This window comes from Melanerpes formicivorus, unplaced genomic scaffold, assembly GCF_026170545.1.
Source record: "Melanerpes formicivorus ecotype bairdi unplaced genomic scaffold, bMelFor1.0.p_v2 SCAF_6, whole genome shotgun sequence".
NCBI classification, from domain to species: domain Eukaryota; kingdom Metazoa; phylum Chordata; class Aves; order Piciformes; family Picidae; genus Melanerpes; species Melanerpes formicivorus.
Genome location: NW_027142358.1, coordinates 30,199,396 through 30,217,049, shown reverse-complemented (window position 1 = coordinate 30,217,049; position 17,654 = coordinate 30,199,396). Strand labels below are relative to the sequence as shown.

The 17,654-nt window shown below is 46.3% G+C and overlaps 1 protein-coding gene and 1 long non-coding RNA gene across 3 annotated transcripts; both read right to left on the bottom strand.

Annotated features, from left to right (window-relative positions):
* Positions 1-828: 828 nt before the first annotated feature.
* On the bottom strand, positions 829-3,083 carry LOC137442059 (uncharacterized). Its single transcript, XR_010987575.1, has 3 exons — positions 2,816-3,083; positions 1,479-1,644; positions 829-933 (listed from the first exon to the last, which is right to left on the bottom strand). It is a non-coding gene; the product is annotated as an uncharacterized lncRNA (long non-coding RNA).
* A 328-nt stretch (positions 3,084-3,411) lies between these two features.
* Positions 3,412-17,063, bottom strand: KIFBP (kinesin family binding protein). 2 transcript variants are annotated; one of them, XM_068140281.1, is made up of 7 exons: positions 16,703-17,063; positions 13,940-14,038; positions 10,155-10,234; positions 9,867-10,050; positions 8,674-8,758; positions 5,566-5,675; positions 3,412-4,862 (listed from the first exon to the last, which is right to left on the bottom strand). In XM_068140281.1, the coding sequence occupies exons 1-7, from the start codon at positions 17,051-17,053 to the stop codon at positions 3,984-3,986; spliced, it is 1,788 nt and encodes a 595-aa protein (XP_067996382.1). In that variant the 5' UTR covers positions 17,054-17,063; the 3' UTR covers positions 3,412-3,983. The 2 variants fall into 2 exon arrangements, with proteins under 2 accessions (XP_067996382.1, XP_067996383.1); XM_068140282.1 differs by lacking the exon at positions 13,940-14,038.
* Positions 17,064-17,654: the final 591 nt, after the last annotated feature.

The window sequence follows — 17,654 nt, the reverse complement described above, 5'->3', positions numbered from 1 at the left end:
ATGCAGCTGTCACATCCTACCATGCTCCTCCAGTCTGGTCCCCTCATGGGAAAAAAAACACCCCAAGAGTGAGCCTCCTTTGCAGGGCGAGACAGAAAACAAGGCACAAGTTTCTTTCTCTCCTGAGTAATTTAGGCCCAGCACAACCTTCCTGATTGAGCTGTTTTATAACACAGCACATCTCTAGACAGCGTGAGAATGAAGAGCATTTCAATTGAAACACAACTGAGTTGTTAATCAAACCAAGTTACTTCTCCCAAGTATAATGCTCTAGCTGAAGAAGTAGGCTGAGGTTGTAGCCTCCAAGTTCAGATCTCGCACTCAATGCCAATTCTAGAAAAGCACAAGTTTCTCATCAGCCTCACTGCTTTATGCTGGGGAAAGGAGAAAAGATTACAACAACAGAAAGGAGGTTTCAGTTCTAAGATACAGAGAAACAGCACTGCAGGTTAAATGGAGTTCACAGGAACCTAATCTTTAATTAATCTTTGAAATAAATGCCTGACCTCACACATTCAACTCAACATTCCTGAAGGGAGCTTTGCTGCCTAATCCAAGCAGCTCTCCACCTCCCTTTTGGTTTTAAAACTAAATACACAACCTTACTTCCCTGGAACCATAGAACAAGCAGGAATTATTCAACAGGCTTCCTTAAAAAGGAGCTGTGTTGTGCTGAGCATCTGGCACAACACAGTCTCCAGTTTTGAACTGAAGTGTTCTGGGCTATCTCCAGAGGAGAGAGCACCAAACCACACAGCTGTGCTGGGAAACCTCCAATCCCTTTGATTTCTGGGAGTTCTAAACTATGAAAGCCTTTCCTACCTGTGTGCTGAGCTCTCTCCAGGATTTCAGTGAATTTAGGGTTAAAAGGAATGCATTACACTCCACTTGGCTCTGCCTTTCCTTTTAATGCTTCAGACTGGCATTTGAAGGCTAGGACAGGAAATAAAAAGCCCCAATTATTATTGTTTATACCTAATTTATATACTGGGATAGCCCACAATCCATCCTTCCCCAAATTACAAGTAGATTCAGTTTAATGAGCCAATCCTTGTTCTGAAATAGTTGCTGAGGCCTTCAAGAGAGGAGTACTGAAGTGCAGAAGAAACAAACCCCACACACATTGCCACCTTCCACACGAACAGAAAGCTAAAAGTAGAAAACTACTTTTAACTTCCAACTTTTGAGTTTGTGGTAGAAAGCGCACACCAGCTTTGACTGAAATCAGACAACACAACACACGGGGCAGGCTGCTGAGAGCTATTTCACTGAGGAAACTATGGGCTGCCCTATCTTCAGGCCACAGGAAAACTGAATTAAACATCTGACAGCAGAAAAGAAACTCTTAAAAGCTGACTAGACGTTTAGTTAGCAAAACAGGAACATGCACGTGCATCTGCACATGCTCTCTGTCTTTCTTACTCTGTGTGTAGGTAGCTGCTCTAGTATTGAGTTTTCCTGCCCCTCATTTCCAGCACCTGTTTGTTGACCTCTTTGTGGTTAGAAGTCTTCTGCAGAAAGTTCCATGTGTTTAAGATGTACACACTTTCTGGCTTGCACATGATTCCCACTCACATCCTCCAAGCTTCTGTTGGTCTCTTCTCCCAGGCAGCCAGCACCAGAACAGGAGGACACAGTCTCAGGCTGCACCAGGGGAGGTTCAGGTTGGATGTTAGGAAGTTCTGTACAGAGAGAGTGATTGCCCATTGGAATGGGCTGCTCAGGGAGGTTGTGGAGTAATCATCATTGGAGGTGTTCAGGAGGAGACTTGATGGCATGCTTGGTGCCATGGGTTGGTTGTTTAGGTGGGTTGGACGTGATGATCTTGAAGGTCTCTTCCAACCTGGTTTATTCTATTTCCCCCCGCCCCCTTGTTTCTGGAAAAAATCCACTTGTTTTGACAATTCTCCTTCAATACCCCCTCTGTAGTTGTAAACATCTTCCCATAAACCTGCCAGTGATTAAGGTTGTTGGTGCACACAGTAGACCCCATTACAGGGTAACAGAATGTTAGGGGTTGAAAGGGACCTCTGAAGATTGAGCCCAACCCCCCTGCCAAAGCAGGATTATCTAGGCCACACAGGAATGCATCCAGATGGGTTTTGAAAGTCTCTAGAGAAGGAGACTCCACAACCTCCCTGGGCAGCCTCTTCCAGTGCTCCATCACCCTCACAACAAGGAAGTTTTTCTTTAAGCAGCAGGGGAATTTTCTGAGGTCTGCTTTTCATCTGTTATCCCTCATCCTATCACTAGGCACCAGTGAAGAGACTGGCCCCTTCTTCTTGACACCCACCTTTAAGGTATTTGTAAACATTCTTTCAAGCCCCCTCAAGTCTGGTTGTCCAGGCTAAACAGCCCCAGGTTTCTCAGCTTTTCCTCCTAATAGAGATGTTCCATTCCCTTAATCGTCTTTGTTGCCCTCTGCTGGACTCTTTCCAGTAGTTCCCTGTGTCACTTGAACAGGGGAACCCAGAACCAGACAACACTCCCTATGAAGCCTCCCGAGGGCAGAGGGGTAGAACCACCTCTCTGAACCTGCTGGTCACAGTCTTCTTAATGCACCCCAGGATCCCATTGGCCTATCTTGGCCTAAAAAACTTGTCTGGGATTTGAACCCTGGACCTCTCCCACCCTAGACCAACCAGCCTTGTGGGGGTCCTGTAAACATAAATCAAGTCAAACCTCCCACAGTTATTTTCCAACTTCTTTCCTTAAGGGACCCTTTCCAGGAAAAGCAGAGTAACTGCAGCTCATAAGTTTCTTAATCTTGAACACCTTATCACTTCACTTTCCTCATGCCCCTGGCATCTCTCACCTTAATCCATCTGGACAACGTGCTCAGCCCAAGTTTCACCTACAGCAGGTCCTGGTTCATAATCTATGGACACCAGAAATACAGCGTACATTGTTGTCAGAAATGCAGCCTGGGCTTCTATAAAGAGTAAATAGGAGGCTAAATGAGAACAAGGCAAAGGAAGCAGGTTGTGTAAGACCAGGAACACTGCCAGATCAGCAAGTCCTTAATGACAACCAGAAGTTTAACAGAGAAGTCAGTAATTGATGGCACACATTTTGAATAGCATCTCCATAGCAGTGGGATCTGGAAGAATTTCAGTGAGGCCTCCTACTTGCAGCTCCTGGCCTCCCTGACCAACACAAGGTCAGAAGCCACACATGACATCCCAGCTGCATTTGGCAGCTATTTGGAGCACTAGAACACAGCACCTCTAACCTGTGAGCTCTCTACTGTTTGAGAGTAGGTTATCTCCTCCCACCACAAGCTGCTTTCTTGCTCTTGGTTCTGGCACTTCAACTGCTTGTATGTTTTTACTGAAGATACTCACAATGTATCTTACTAAAACACGAGGAAACAATTCTAAGGACTCTGAAAAACAAACAAACAAACATACATTTAGCCAAGCTAGTCCATTTATTAAGCCTTTATCAACTAGGTTTTGATTAACAAGGGGGGGGAAAAAAAAGAACACACTGAGCAATATACAAAATAAATAGTGAAAATAACAGAGTTCCCTTCATATGGATAAAGTTTTCTGGGGACAAAGGTTAGAAGACATACAAAGTATTCTAGTTGGAAGAAGGTGCCTCAGATACCTTAGAAAAGTTTCCCTGGAGAAATAGATTTCCTTAGTAGAAACAACTTTCATACAGCACTACATTTAAAAACTGAACCATGTACTGAAGGAAAAAAGACAAAAAAATAAGGAAGGTTAGTATTTCCATACATGGCAAACAATAAAAGCATTAGCTGGACATTCACCTTACATTTAAAGTTGATACCATTAGTGTGGGTGAACTACTGAATGGGAGAGCTCTGAGTTTCTCACATTATACTACTGCAGGTTCTAGGTGGCTTGACAAACTGCAGACACCTTAGTCCTGTCAGTCAGCACAGAAGCTGCCTGACAGCACTGCTTTTGACAGGTTACCATTTTAATAGTGAACATTTCCTTCCAGGTAAGTATTTATATAAGTGGATACAGTTTTGCTCTGAGCCTCTTCATCCTCGTCGGAAGAAGACCCACCATCTCCTTACTGAGCTCTAGTTCGGTTTCAATGGCACGGACAGCATCTGGGTACTTCTCACAATAATCTACCAGAAATGTGTAGTATTCCAATGATGTCTGCATATTTTCCAGTTGCTTTTTGCCATCTGAGGTAATAAGCTTACCATAGAGTCGTGCAATATGGAATTTAGCCACCATTGCGGGGCGAAGAACATCTTCCCCCAGCTGTTCGGGAAAGACCTTATCTGGGTTCCTCAAGGAATCCAAGAAGAGTTCGTAGTATTTGATTGATAACTGAGCCAGGGAATTAATCTTTTTAATTGTGTGGGAGTCTAGCTCCTCTAATCTGTTACCTATAGCTACCTTCAGATCCATCATCTCGTAGTAGGTGTTAGCTAGCTCAAACTGGAGCTGCCTACTGATCAGCAGATAGTACTGCGGATTCAAGTCTGCACAGATAGGCTCCAGCATGTCTATCCTACGCTTGTGCATTTTGCAGCGCCTCTCATAGTCTTCCTCAAAGAAAGCAAGTACCTTAAACAGAGCACTGTGATCCTGAACAATTTTGATGTGGTCAGTAACATACCCATCGACCTGAAAGAACTCTTTCGCTTCCTGAACATAGTTCTGACCGACTAGGAAGATTTCTCTGGCCTCTTGGAAATCTAAAGGATATACACTGCTCACTTTCTCTTCCATGGCTAAGACAGAGTCACATATATCACTTGTCCCAAAAAGGACAGCTTTTTTCCTGCCCTTCTCTTTTTCATCTTCTTCTTTTTTCCTTTGGGCTTTAAGTTCCAGTTGCCTGTCTGGGTCCAGCTCTCCTATGTTATCCTGAAATGGCAAAGGATACCCAATTAAAAATGCATGTGGCTTAGGAAGAGAGACTTACACAGAATCATGTTATTCATGAGTTAACTTTTTAATGACAAACAAGGCATTAACAAGACAGAGAAGAAAACACAATGGTGTATCATACCTTATATTCACAAAAAATCATGTGAATTACAGCCTCAATTCTGTAAAAACCTAAGACCAAGATAATTTAGCCTCCCCAGCCTGTTTAAAATATAGGCAAAACAATAAGGCCCCAAAGGCCTGCTTCAGCAAATGCTGGGTTTTAAACATTCCAATGAATGCTTAAATGAATGAAACAAACACCTGAACAAATCAAAAGGCTGAAGGAAAGAATACCAACACACAAAACTGTGGCATATCAAGATGATGCTCTTACTAGCAGTTAAATAAGAAGTCATCTGCCACAGAAGCTGCAAGAAAATGCAGCAGAGGAGGGAAATTTGTGCGGCTGCTGCACAAGCAGCGCGCTGATCACACTACAGAGGTGATCCCCTATACCTGCTTCTCCATTGCATTGACGTCAAAGCACACTAACACACTTGCTACACTGCAAGCATATATTGTACTACTCATTAGGCAGCTGTTTATCACTTGATACCAGCAACGAAGTGCTTCCTGTTACACACATCACAGAAGCCTTTGTTTTTAAGTGACAGCTACAGAACAGAGTTTTGGTCACCTCAAGTAACTGCCGAGCGCTCTGCAGGAGATTCAGGCAGTATTTAATCCAGAACCTTGCAATCTCAGCTTTCCTCTGTCGAAGGTACTGTTGGTCTTGCTCTGTTTCATCTATTGAATGGACATAAACACACAAAAAAGCTTCAGGAGAACTTGAGCACTCCAGCAAGAACCTCAAAAGTTACATGCAAAATATCACAGTACCACTAAGGTTGGAAGAGACCTCGAGGATCATCAAGTCCAACCTATCAACACAGACCTCATGATTAGACCACAGCACCAAGTGCCACGTCCAATCCTCTATTGAATGCCTCCAGGGAGAGTGACTCCACCACCTCCCTGGGCAGCACATTCCAATGACGAATGACTCGCTTGAAGAACTTTCTCCTCACCTCCAGTCTAAACCTCCCCTGGCACAGCTTGAGACTGTGTCCCCTTGTTCTGGTGCTGGTTGCCTGGGAGAAGAGACCAACCCCTTCCCAGCTACAACCACCTTTCAGGTAGCTGTACAGGGCAATGAGGTCACCCCTGAGCCTCCTCTTCTCCAGGCTAAACAATCCCAGCTCCCTCAGCCTCTCCTCACAGGGCTGTGCTCAAGGCCTCTCCCCAGCCTTGTTGCCTTTCTCTGGACACGTTCAAGTGTTTCAATGTCCTTCTTAAACTGAGGGGCCCAGAACTGGACACAGGACTCAAGGTGCATGTGTTGCTTGTGTTCAGTTTTACTTCATTGTTAAGACAGAAATATCTTCTCTTACTCTAAAGTGTCATTCTGATAGAAACCCATAGGGATTAACAAGGAGCTGTTATGAGTTCTTAAAAGAAACAGATCATAAAGTTTAAAGTGATCTTTGATCTTGAAACTTTTCCTGTCTTTTGGTAATGAGAGAAAGAAAATGGAATAATTTGTTTTCTGAGATGGAACTGCCTGCCCAGTAATTGTTTCTGAGGGTGATTAGGGCATTGGAATTGCAATGGACCCCAAGACTTGCTACCAAAAAAGGGAATAAAAGTAGGGGAAACTGCCTTTAATTAATCTACCTGGAACAAACAGAAGATTGTGAACCCTACAGCTTCTGTATTTCTTTCCCTACAACCCTAAATGGCAGCACTGGTGCTGTCTCAAGATAATGTTTTCAGAAAGCAAAGAGATTTCAAAGATCTCATTTCCCAGTCTCTAGGCAGAAGGCAGCAAGTTAGCTGAACAACATGGAGGACACTAGCATTCCTCTTCACCAAACTAAAAAAAGCCAACTTCCAACTCAGAGGCACTGTGCTCATTATCATTCATTAGAGCCAAAGAAGTTGTTCTTACTAAGGAAATAAGTCACTAACCTAACTAAAGGCTCCTTTACTAAATACCTGTGTTTAACATGATAAAATTAAGGTGTCTGAGAGTGGACAAAGCTGAATGTGTATTAATCTTTCTGCATAATGATCTTCAGATCCACAACCCAGCTCTCTGTACCATGAAAAGGAAAACAGGATCAGTGTTTACTCCACTGAAACAAACAAATATCACTACTTGCTGTAGGAGAAACTCAAGATAGAGTGAGCTAACAAAAAGGTAACACAAGAAACCTGTAAAGGACAATTAAAAATAGGACTCCTATCTACCACTTCCTGTCTTGCACCTGAATTTTGAGACCACAGCTGACTGTATGTTTTTATACACCTATCAAACACAAACCAAAAACTGAGGTTAAGCATGGCATGAATGAACTCTAGCAACTGGGCAGTGAGGAAGCTATGGAAGCACACTGGTTCAGACCCTTCATGCTACACTGTTTCCAAACGGTCTACCAGGTTTGCTTAACTTGACTCTTGACAGCCTTGTTTCACTGAAACTAAAAAGCTTTTGGACATCATCCTCAAAGTACTTAAACAGTAGGAAAGGCAACTGCATAGAGTTCTGTATGAGAATAGAATAAACCAGGTTGGAAGAGATCTTCAAGGCCACCGTGTCCAACCTATCATCCAACACCACCCAACCAACTAAACCATGCAACCAAGCACCCTGTCAAGTCTCCTCCTGAACACCTCCAGCGATGGTGACTCCACCACCTCCCCAGGCAGCCCATTCCAGTGGGCAATCACTCTGTGTAAAACTTCCTCCTGACCTCCAGCCTGAACCTCCCCTGGTGCAGCCTGAGACTGTATCCTCTTGTCTCAGAAATAGTAAAAGCATTTAAAGAAAGTTACTGCCACTGAACCTTAATTAAATAAAACTCAACTGTGTCTATTCTGGTCATAGCTGACCCTGAAATAAGAACATTGGTGGATTAAAGAGCTTGTGTTCCAACAGCCCAAACCATTAGAAGTTAACCAATATATTCACTGTTCACAGTCAGAATTAGAGACTCACACAGGGGCTACCCTGAGCACATGCTCACCCTCCACAGGTTAAAGCTCTCTTGAATGCTTCAGTTGTCCAAAACACAGAATTCACAAGGCTGTGCTGTAGATAAGCAAAGACTAAAGGGCCTGCTGTTAAATATTCACACTATCACAGTACCACAGGTCCATAAAACTGATAACAGTTCTTCAAAAGTTTCTGTTGATCTTCATGCTGAACTGCAAAGTTGTTCCGCTACATCAATGCCCAAAACAAGAAGAAGGGGAGTTACAGTTCCAACCCCAGCCCTTAATGAGGCTGCAGCATCCAGCTACAAAAGACACTACAAGAACTCTCTGGATTTGGGGACTTGAAGATCTGCAGTTTCCCCCTCTTTTAAAACTACTCCTAGGAAGCCTCTAATCACTGAGAAGCAAAGTTAAGGTGCATTTTAAGCACACATACAAGGACACAGGGACAAGCAGACAGTGCCACTACGAAATGAGATGTTGTTTTATATTTCACTTTTATTCTGGTACACTCTCCCAAGCTCCAGCAACAAGCACTTGAGCTTTTCTCATAGGGTCTACTTGTAGTCAATCTTGTGCTGTAGCAGCACCAGTTCAAGGATATTTCACCTCACTGTTTATTAGAAAGATTTTTAGGAAATTAACTCTGAGGTAGATGATGTGGATATTGCTAGACTTCACTTTTGAATTTAGGTATCAGTGATGCTTAATTCACAGTACTACATGGAAAACTTTTACATGAACTTACTGTCTTCAGCAGATGGCACCTGTCCAGCTTGGCTGAAGATGACACTGGCTGCTGCTAAACAGTGTCGGGCCTCCATAAAGCATTGCTGAGAGAGACAGAAACAGCGACATTGATCACTGATAGAAGCAGCACAAGCACAGCTCTCAGCCTGGCTAAACTCCTCGCCTCAGAGAGCAGAGAGGCACGAACACAAGAGAAATGATAGAACCTCAAGGCTGTATGGCATATTGCCCTGGACACCAGAAGAAAAGACTTTTTTTCCCCCCCACACATCTACAGCTGAATACCTATTTTCTAACCAACCATTTTCTTTCTACCCCAGCCACACTAGCAAGCCTCACTTTTCATATCAGATACATCAACTATGAACATTTTCACTGTTCCGATCTATCACTTCCTTGAGGTAAAGGAAGTGATGTCTTGTGGTAAAGATCATATCAAGGGGTGTCAGAAGGGGCTGGACATACAAGTCAACATTCTGAGTCAGATTTAGATTCCTTTACTCATATTTGGCAGTGCATTGTTTAATGAATAGTGCTGTCAATGCATCAAAGACATGGAAATTACAAGTTGCTACCGAGAGGAGCATTAACCAGCTTAGGTATGGCAGAAGTCTTTTAGGCAACAGAGAATCTAAATAATCTGGATTTTAGAAAAGCCTAAATGAGGCATTTCCTAGCAGTGAGTTAGAGTCAACACAGATGTCTGGAAGCAGACAGCTAGCATCTTATATACTCCACTTCACTGTTCACATAGGCTCAAATGCTGAATAAACAGACACTAAGGAACAGGGGACAATCATTTACAGGAAACATACAATGGGCAATACCTTGGCCTTCAGATGTTTTGGAAGTCTTTATTATATCAGAGAAATATAATGACATTTATAAATTAAGTGACCTTAACCTTAAAGTGCTGCTTATGAACACCAGGTCACATCGCTGCTGGAACTTCATTACGTCTGCACCCCTGCTCATTTTTCCTGCTGCGCTATCGCAACCCCACAGGGAAGCCACTGCGTCCTCTTCAGGGCAAACAAAGAGATGTTCCATGTCAACAGACACTTTGGGGGTTTAGAGGAGCACATTTTTAATTCAGCATGGAGCCCTGTCTCAAACAGCTCTTTGAACAATTGTCTCACTTCACGGTAACATTCATGACAATTACAGCAGAGGAAAGGTTAGGTCTGTTACCTTAGAGAGATAATACTGTGACAAAGTGGCAGCATTGAATGCCCATTCCACTGGGTAGTAGCCACAATACTCCAGCTGTCGTTTAAGAGTAGTATGGCAATACTGAGCAGCCTTCTCAATCATCTCCAGGTGCTGGTAGACTTGTGCCAGATAATACAGAGTATGTGTATAGGCTTTCTCAAATCTGGAAGAAAGAAGTCTTTAGATTTCTGTTCCCTTCCTCCTTAAACACACCCTCAGAAATTCATAATCCAAAAAAGTAATCTAAGCATGCTGCTGCACACCCACCTTTTGGATCTTTCCTGGTCTGGGAGTTTTTCTTCTTCTGCCATGAAGTGTTCACTGGGATCCAGAGGAGGATTTCCATCCTGCAAGAGTACGAGGTACCTCGAGTTAAACACATTTCTCTTTGCAGCGTGGTGCTCCCTCTTCTGGCTGCAGATGAGTTACCATTGTTCAATCCCAGTGTCAACAGAATTTCCTCTTAACACATCCACACCTGTCTCAACACCACAACACAAACCACTCAGGAGATTTTTGAGGATGAAAGCCACAATTCCATACAAAGTTACAAGGTTTTCAGCTTGTTGAAGACTTCTGCTTACATAAAGTCAGGCAGGCTGTCTGCACCAGAAACACTCAGCCTGGCTTCTAGGGGACTGAAATTGGATCTCTTTATTTTGGACAATATAACCTACTGGTTTTGAGAGTGTCCATCTAATACTAAGCATGCTTTCAAGGGTGAAATACTCATTTGCCTGGCTGCACTAATCACTAACAAGAAAACATCCTGCAGGAAGTACTGCAAAGAACATTATGTGCAGAGAGTGCTCATCAGAGCTGCTGTAAAGTCTTAACCACTGTGAAATGACTCCCTTTATCCATAACCTGGAAGGACTCTTTACTCAGCTCTATCAATGAGCCAACAGGCAATGCCACTGGAGGGTGAAACTGCTAAACCCCAATATAGGGCATAACCCACATTCAAGTTGTTAACCATGTGAACTACTTCATTTAGATGTGCTTTTTGGGGTTTTAAACCATGAGTTCTGTCAGATTCCTTAATGCAGACGACTATGCATCTTTCAGCATTGCTCTGCTCAGCCTTGCCTTGGAAATGACTGTTTTCTCCCCTTGTCTCTGCCCCAGTGAGGCCACATCTGCAGCCCTGGGCCAAATTCTGGGTTCCCCAGTTCAAGAGAGATGAGGAACAACTGCAGAAAGTCCAGCAGAGGCTACAGGACTAGGGGGAATGGAATGAAGCTGGAGGTGGGGAGATTCAGGCTAGAGGTGAGGAGGAGGTTCTTCACCATGAGAGTGGTGAAACCCTGGAATGTGTTGTCCAGGGAGGTGGTCGAGGCCCCGTCCCTGGAGGTGTTTAAGAGCAGGCTGGATGAGGCTCTGTCCAGCCTGATCTAGTGTGGGGTGTCCCTGCCCATGGCAGGGGGTTGGGACTAGATGATCCATGTGGTCCATGTGGTCCCTTCCAACCCTGAATGAAACTATGAAACTACAAGAATGAGGGCCCTGGAGCTAACTCTCTGATAAGGAGAGGCTGAGACCTGGGGCCGTTCAGCCTGCAGAAGAGCAGACTGAGAGGGGATCTGATCAAAGCCAAAGGGTGGAGGTCAAGAGGATGTGGCCAGACTCTTTTTCAGTGGTGCCCAATGAATGAGACAAGGCACAACAGAGACAAACTGGAACCCAGGAGGTTCCATTTGACCATGAGGAAAAGCTTTGCTGTGAGGGTGCTGGAGCCTTGGAGCAGGCTACCCAGAGAGGTTCTTGAGTCTCCTTCTCTGGAGAGATTCTAAACAGGGTGTGGACATTTTGGTCCTGGGCAAGTTGCTGTGGGTGCCCCTGCTAGAACAGAGGAATTGGACTAGATCTCCAGAGGCCCCTTCCAACCCCCACCATGCTGAGATTTTGTGCAACTGCCAATAAAGTTAGTTAAACTGGCAAGCCCAACAGACCAACATTGCTTATGGCAATGTTTTATTAGCCTGCACTTATCTGAACTCATTTGTAACTGTCAATGACTTCAGATGCCAATCCCAAAACACTTCTAACAAAGGTGGTTTTCCATTCCCATTAGTTGCAGTATATTCTGGCAATACTAGAGCTAATCCTGAAAAAACAGCAACTGAAATGACACAGGAAGCAAGACTCTTGCCTCATTCCTTGGTCTACAGGTTTACCTTCAGATGTTAAGCTTCGTGCCTTTAATTACCATTAGGAAGAGCTCTGCAACTCTCCAAGTGGACTTTATTAGCTCTTGTTCATTAAGTTTAGCACCCTTAGATTTTCACTGTAGTATCATAGTATCATTCAGGGTTGGAAGGGACCACAAGGATCAGCTAGTTCCAACCCCCCTGCTATGGGCAGGGGCACCCCACACTAGATCAGCCTGGCCAGAGCCTCATCCAGCCTGGGCTTAAACACCTCCAGGGATGGGGCCTCAAACACCTCCCTGGACAACCCATTCCAGGGCTTCACCACTCTCATGGGGAAGAACCTCCTCCTCACATCCAGCCCGAATCTCCCCACCTCCAGCTTCATTCCATTCCCCCTAGTCCTATCACTACCTGACATCCTGACAAGTCCCTCCCCAGCCTTCCTGTAGGCCCCCTGCAGATACTGGAAGGCCACAATGAGGTCACCTCAGAGCCTTCTCTTCTCCAGACTGAACAGCCCCAACTTCTTCAGTCTGTCCTCATAGGAGAGGTGCTCCAGCCCTCTGATCATCCTCCTGGCCCTTCTCTGGACACCTTCCAGCACCTCCACATCCCTCTTGTCATAGGGGCTCCAGAACTGGACACAGTACTCCAGGTGGGGTCTCACCAGAGCTGAGTAGAGGGGGAGAATCACCTCCCTTGACCTGCTGGCCACTCTTCTGCTGATGCAGCCCAGGATCTGATTGGCTTTGTGGGCTGCAAGTGCACACTGAGAGCTCATGTTGAGCTTTTTGTCCACCAGCACCCCCAAGTCTCTCTCCTCAGGGCTGCTTTCCAGCCAGTCCCTGCCCAGCCTGGATTTGTGCCTGGGATTGCCTCGACCCAGCTGCAGGACCCTGCCCTTGCTCTTGTTGAACCTCCTGAGGTTGGCTTGTGCCCACCTCTCCAGCCTGTCCAGGTCCCTCCTGATGGCATCCCTTCCTTCCAGCGTGTCTGCTGCACCACACAGTCAAACAGCTTTCCTGTTAGACAAAACCTCATGCCCTGTGGTTTGGGGTTTTCTGTTAATTGTTTGCAGATTATATCAACCACAGTTCAGTATTTTCAGAGAAACATGACACAAATCCAGTGAACTTACCACAAGCAGTCCTTTGGTGTGGTTCCTTTTAAATTAAAAGGATCTTAAGGCATAATCTGTGTTATAAATGAAGTCCATCAGAAACTGACACTGCTATTTAATAAGTTCTGTCCAACCTTGATAGAAGTCTTGAGACACAGATACTGTTCCTTTAAGGCTACAAATGTTGTTAGCTCACTCATAAACTGTGCCTGAGGCAAATCAGTATAGGAACAGCTTTGCAAAGAGCTTAAAAATAGCACAAGGGAGTCTTTGTGGATACACAGCAGAATCCACAACTCAAAAGGTTGCTTAGTATGCATGAGAGGTTTAGCTGTTTACAAGACTGTCCTCTTGGATATGGAGCTAAACTACCTGCTCCTAAGCAATACTGTGCACAGTCAGAGCAAACCAGGAAGACATTGAAGGTCTTGTTTCCTTCTCCCACTGAAGGCAATGGATTGACATTTTACAGTGCTGCCAAGATTATCAATAGTCTTAATCAAGCCTCAAAGCACACCTGGCTTCAACTCTAGATGACCCATTCAAAGAGTTTCCCAAAAGGACCATTGTTTTTGAACAAAACTGATTTCCTAAAGTCCATTCTGAAATTTGCAGGAGATCCTCTGGTTTGCATCTTCCTGTACTTAGCATTACGAATCACATCGCTTCCAAAGGATCACAGCAGGCAGCCATAAGCACAAAAACCTCACATTTCATGAAGGTTATTTTGACAAGCAGCACATGAAACCAAGGCCTGACATCACATTAGTAAACAGTACCTCTTTCATGTATTGGTTATACAAGGCTTCTGCAGATTCCAAGTAAGTCTGTGCAGTTTTAATTTCATCCCTTTCAGACCACAGGATGCCTAAGTTGTTCTGAAGGGAAAAAGAAAGACAGTTTACTTGTTTTCCTATTCTGTTCCATTACACACCTTCTCCAAGCCACTTACCAAGCTGCATCCTTACACACACTCACACATACTTACTGCAGCATAACTTCAGAGTGGTAGGAAAGAATAGAATAAATCAGGTTGGAAGAGACCTTCAAGATCATCATGTCCAACCCATCAACCAATCCAACCCACCTAAACAACTAACCCATGGCACCAAGCACCCCAGCAAGTCTCCTCCTGAACACCTCCAGTGATGGTGACTCCACCACCTCCCCAGGCAGCCCATTCCAATGGGCAATCACTCTCTCTGTATAAAACTTCTTCCTAACATCCAGCCTAAACCTCCCCTGGTGCAGTCTGAGACTGTGTCCTCTTGTTCTGGTGCTGGCTGCCTGGGAGAAGAGACCAACCCCCACCTGGCTACAACCTCCCTTCAGGGAGTGGTAGAGAGCAAGGTGGTCACCCCTGAGTCTCCTCTTCTCCAGGCTAAGCAACCCCAGCTCCCTCAGCCTCTCCTCATAGAACTTGTGTTCCAACCCCTCACCAACTTTGTTGCCCTTCTCTGGACACGCTCCAGCAAGTCAACCTCCTTCCTAACCTGAGGGGCCCAGAACTGGACACAGGACTCGAGGTGGGGCCTGACCAGTGCAGTGTCCAGGGGCAGAATGACCTCCCTGCTTCTGCTGGCCACACTGTTCTTGATGAAGGCCAGGATGCCATTGGCCTTCTTGGCCAGCCAAACACACTGCTGGCTCATGTTCAGCCAGCTGTCAATCAGTACCCTAGGTCCCTTTCTGTCTGGCTGCTCTCCAACCACTCCAACCCCAGCCTATCTGATAGCAGCCTTCCAGTACCTGAAGGGGGTCTACAAGAAAGATGGGGAGGGACTTTTTCAAAGGCTTGTAGTGATAGGACATGGGGCAATGGCTTTGAGCTGGAAGAGGAGAGATTTAGACTGGAGATTAGGAAGAAATTCTTTACAGTGAGGGTAGTGAGACAATGGAACAGGTTGCCCAGTGAGGTTGTGGATGCCCCCTCCTTGGAAGTGCTCAAGGCCAGGTGGGATGAGGCCTTGGGCAAGCTGGTCTAGTGGAAGGTGTCCCTGCCCATGACATGGGAACTAGACCACCTTCAGGGTCCCTTCCAACCTAAACCATTCTATGAATCTTCTATAACTGTATTTAACTATAGACAAGACTTTTTACAGCCCTTGGGGTGCAAGCTGAGCGCACTCTTGTTTACCATCACTGCTCTCAGCTGCACAGCTGATGATGTGCCAAACAGCAGCAAACCAGTTTACTGTTGGATCACAGCACTTCATAGGCATAGCAAACTGCACCCTGCTGTTTCCTAAAGGCCATCAAACAGCAAAACCCATGCAAAAGTCTCCAGCTGTGCTGGTTTTAGTTGGAACAGAGTTATGTTTCTGTTTTAAAAGCAGAGGAGTACTGCTTTCCAATGCACAGTGGAATCCCTGGCCCTCAGCAACAAAAGCAACAACTCCCCAGGAACATACACTGGGGAGATGTTATCTTATTATTTCCACTGGCCACTTGAGCCACCTCCAACCTTAGAATGAGTAACAGATTTGTAGTGGTGCACCCAAGCCTTCACACTGCACGAGCAGGATTCCAGACAGCTCTGTTGATTCAACCACCATCAGCCAGCTCACTGTTCAACCAGTGCCTTTCCACACAAACACACGCTTCCTTGACAGTTGTGCAGTGCTTGACACAGCACTACCAAACCTCTTCTAATCAGAGCAGCCATTTTTGATGAGAGACAACTAAATCAATGCTCTCATTTAAGTCTAGAGACAGATATCTAACCACACACCAGCTGCCACGACGGAGTGGTTGAGGAAAGGCTCTTTTGTGAGCCTTCATATGGCAAGGACTAATTTTGTCAACAGTATTGCTTTCACAGTATCACTTAGGTTGGAAAGGACCTCGAGGATCATCGAGTCCAACCTATCAACACAGACTCCATGACAAGACCATGGCACCAAGTGCCACGTCCAATCTCCTCTTGAATGCCTCCAGGGTCGATGACTCAACCACCTCCCTCAGACTAAAGAGGTGAATATTGTGACTTCTAGCCCTTCAAAACTGCATTTACTCATCTGGAATAAAACAGATCAAGAGATACCAGGCAAGCCTGAAGAGAAAGCAAGCCATTTTCAGGGTACTGCATGTATAAAAGCATCTCCCAACTTAAATAACAAAGAACAGTAAAGGAATTACAAATAGGTTCTGGACACACTGAGGTCTTCTACGGACTTGGTTTTGCTCAGCCTATCCTAAGGAGTAGGTTGCTGTGTCAACAGCCAGTTTCTATTATGAGAACGCACCGTCGGAATCTCTGCATGCCCAGAAGCATCAGCAGGGAGCCTAAAACTCGCATCCCTCCACGTCCACCCCCTGCGAACGCTCTATTCGAGCAAGAAGCAAACGCCAGGGCTGCTGTCGTTATTAATAAACAAACCAGACCCCTCAGCAGCTAGAAATGCCACGAATCTCCCTGCAGCCCCTCGCAGAGACCTCGCAGCACGGCCTACAGAGCACAGACACACACATCCCCTCCCAGGAACCCCTCCGGCCGCACCACAGCCCCCCCCCCCCCCCCGGCCTGCGCAGCCCCAGCCCACCTGGGCCTGTATGTAGAGGGAGACGCAGTCGGGGGAGAGGCGGTGTGGCTCGAGCAGCTGCGTGCAGCGCTGCAGGTGCTCCTCGCCGGCCGACAGCTCCTCGGTGTCGGTGTGGTTGACGCCCAGCTCGTACTCCAGCACGGCCCGCCGCACGGCCAGCAGCCGCGCCTCGCCGCCCTCCTCGGAGGCGCTCAGCTGCTGCTTCACCTCCTGCAGCAGGGCCCGGGCGCTGTACTTGGAACGGTAGGGCTCGGTCTCCGGGTCCTTACGCGACTCCACGTCCGAGAGCGTCCGCGCGGTGCGGAACTTCTCGCACACCGCGGCCCAGGCGCTGCCCGCCGCCGCCGCCATCTTCCCTCTGCCGGCCGCACGGCCAGACGCGCGCGCCGCCGCTTAACGCACCGCCGGCCAATAGCGAGCGCGCCCCCAGGGGTCACCCCGCCCCCTCCCCTTGCACCGCCCTCAGGGGGAGCGCGGCCCCGCCGGCCCCGCCCCTCAGCGCGCCTCCCGTCAGCCGCCGTGGGGGCGTTAGGGTTGACAGTACCGAGCCCTGGGAATCGGGTTTGTGGGGCGCTCAGGAGGAAGGGTACTGAGGGGCTCGGCAAGGTGCAAACTGCCCACGCTTGGAAGTGGTGTTCCACCGCAGTACTGAGTTTCCAGCTAAACACTCATCTACCCTGGAAACACATACGGCGTAACAGCAGGAAAACAGCAGCAGCTGGTTTGCCAGGCAAAGAAAGAAACCTTCCCTAAATCCCATTTCAGCAAGCATGATTTTCAGCCATCCTTAAAGACAAGCTGCTTTATCGGGGAATAAAGACAAAGAGGAATGTCTAACAGGCTTTTTTGCTTTCTGACCAAAAAACCCCACGGCTCCGTCCCAGATCTGTACCAGAGGTTACTCAAGCGACCTGTTAAAATCATGTCCTCGGTTTCCATTCTTAAACCGCTT

Bases quoted from the DNA above. Each gene is read 5' to 3' on its own strand.
- KIFBP (XM_068140281.1), bottom strand. From the start codon at position 17,053: ATGGCGGCGGCGGCGGGCAGCGCCTGGGCCGCGGTGTGCGAGAAGTTC. The intron at 10,051-10,154 runs GTGGGTGTGCAG...TCTTTCTTCCAG, and splicing joins GACCAGGAAAGATCCAAAAG to ATTTGAGAAAGCCTATACAC. The intron at 8,759-9,866 runs GTAACAGACCTA...TGTCTCTCTCAG, and splicing joins CACAGTATTATCTCTCTAAG to CAATGCTTTATGGAGGCCCG.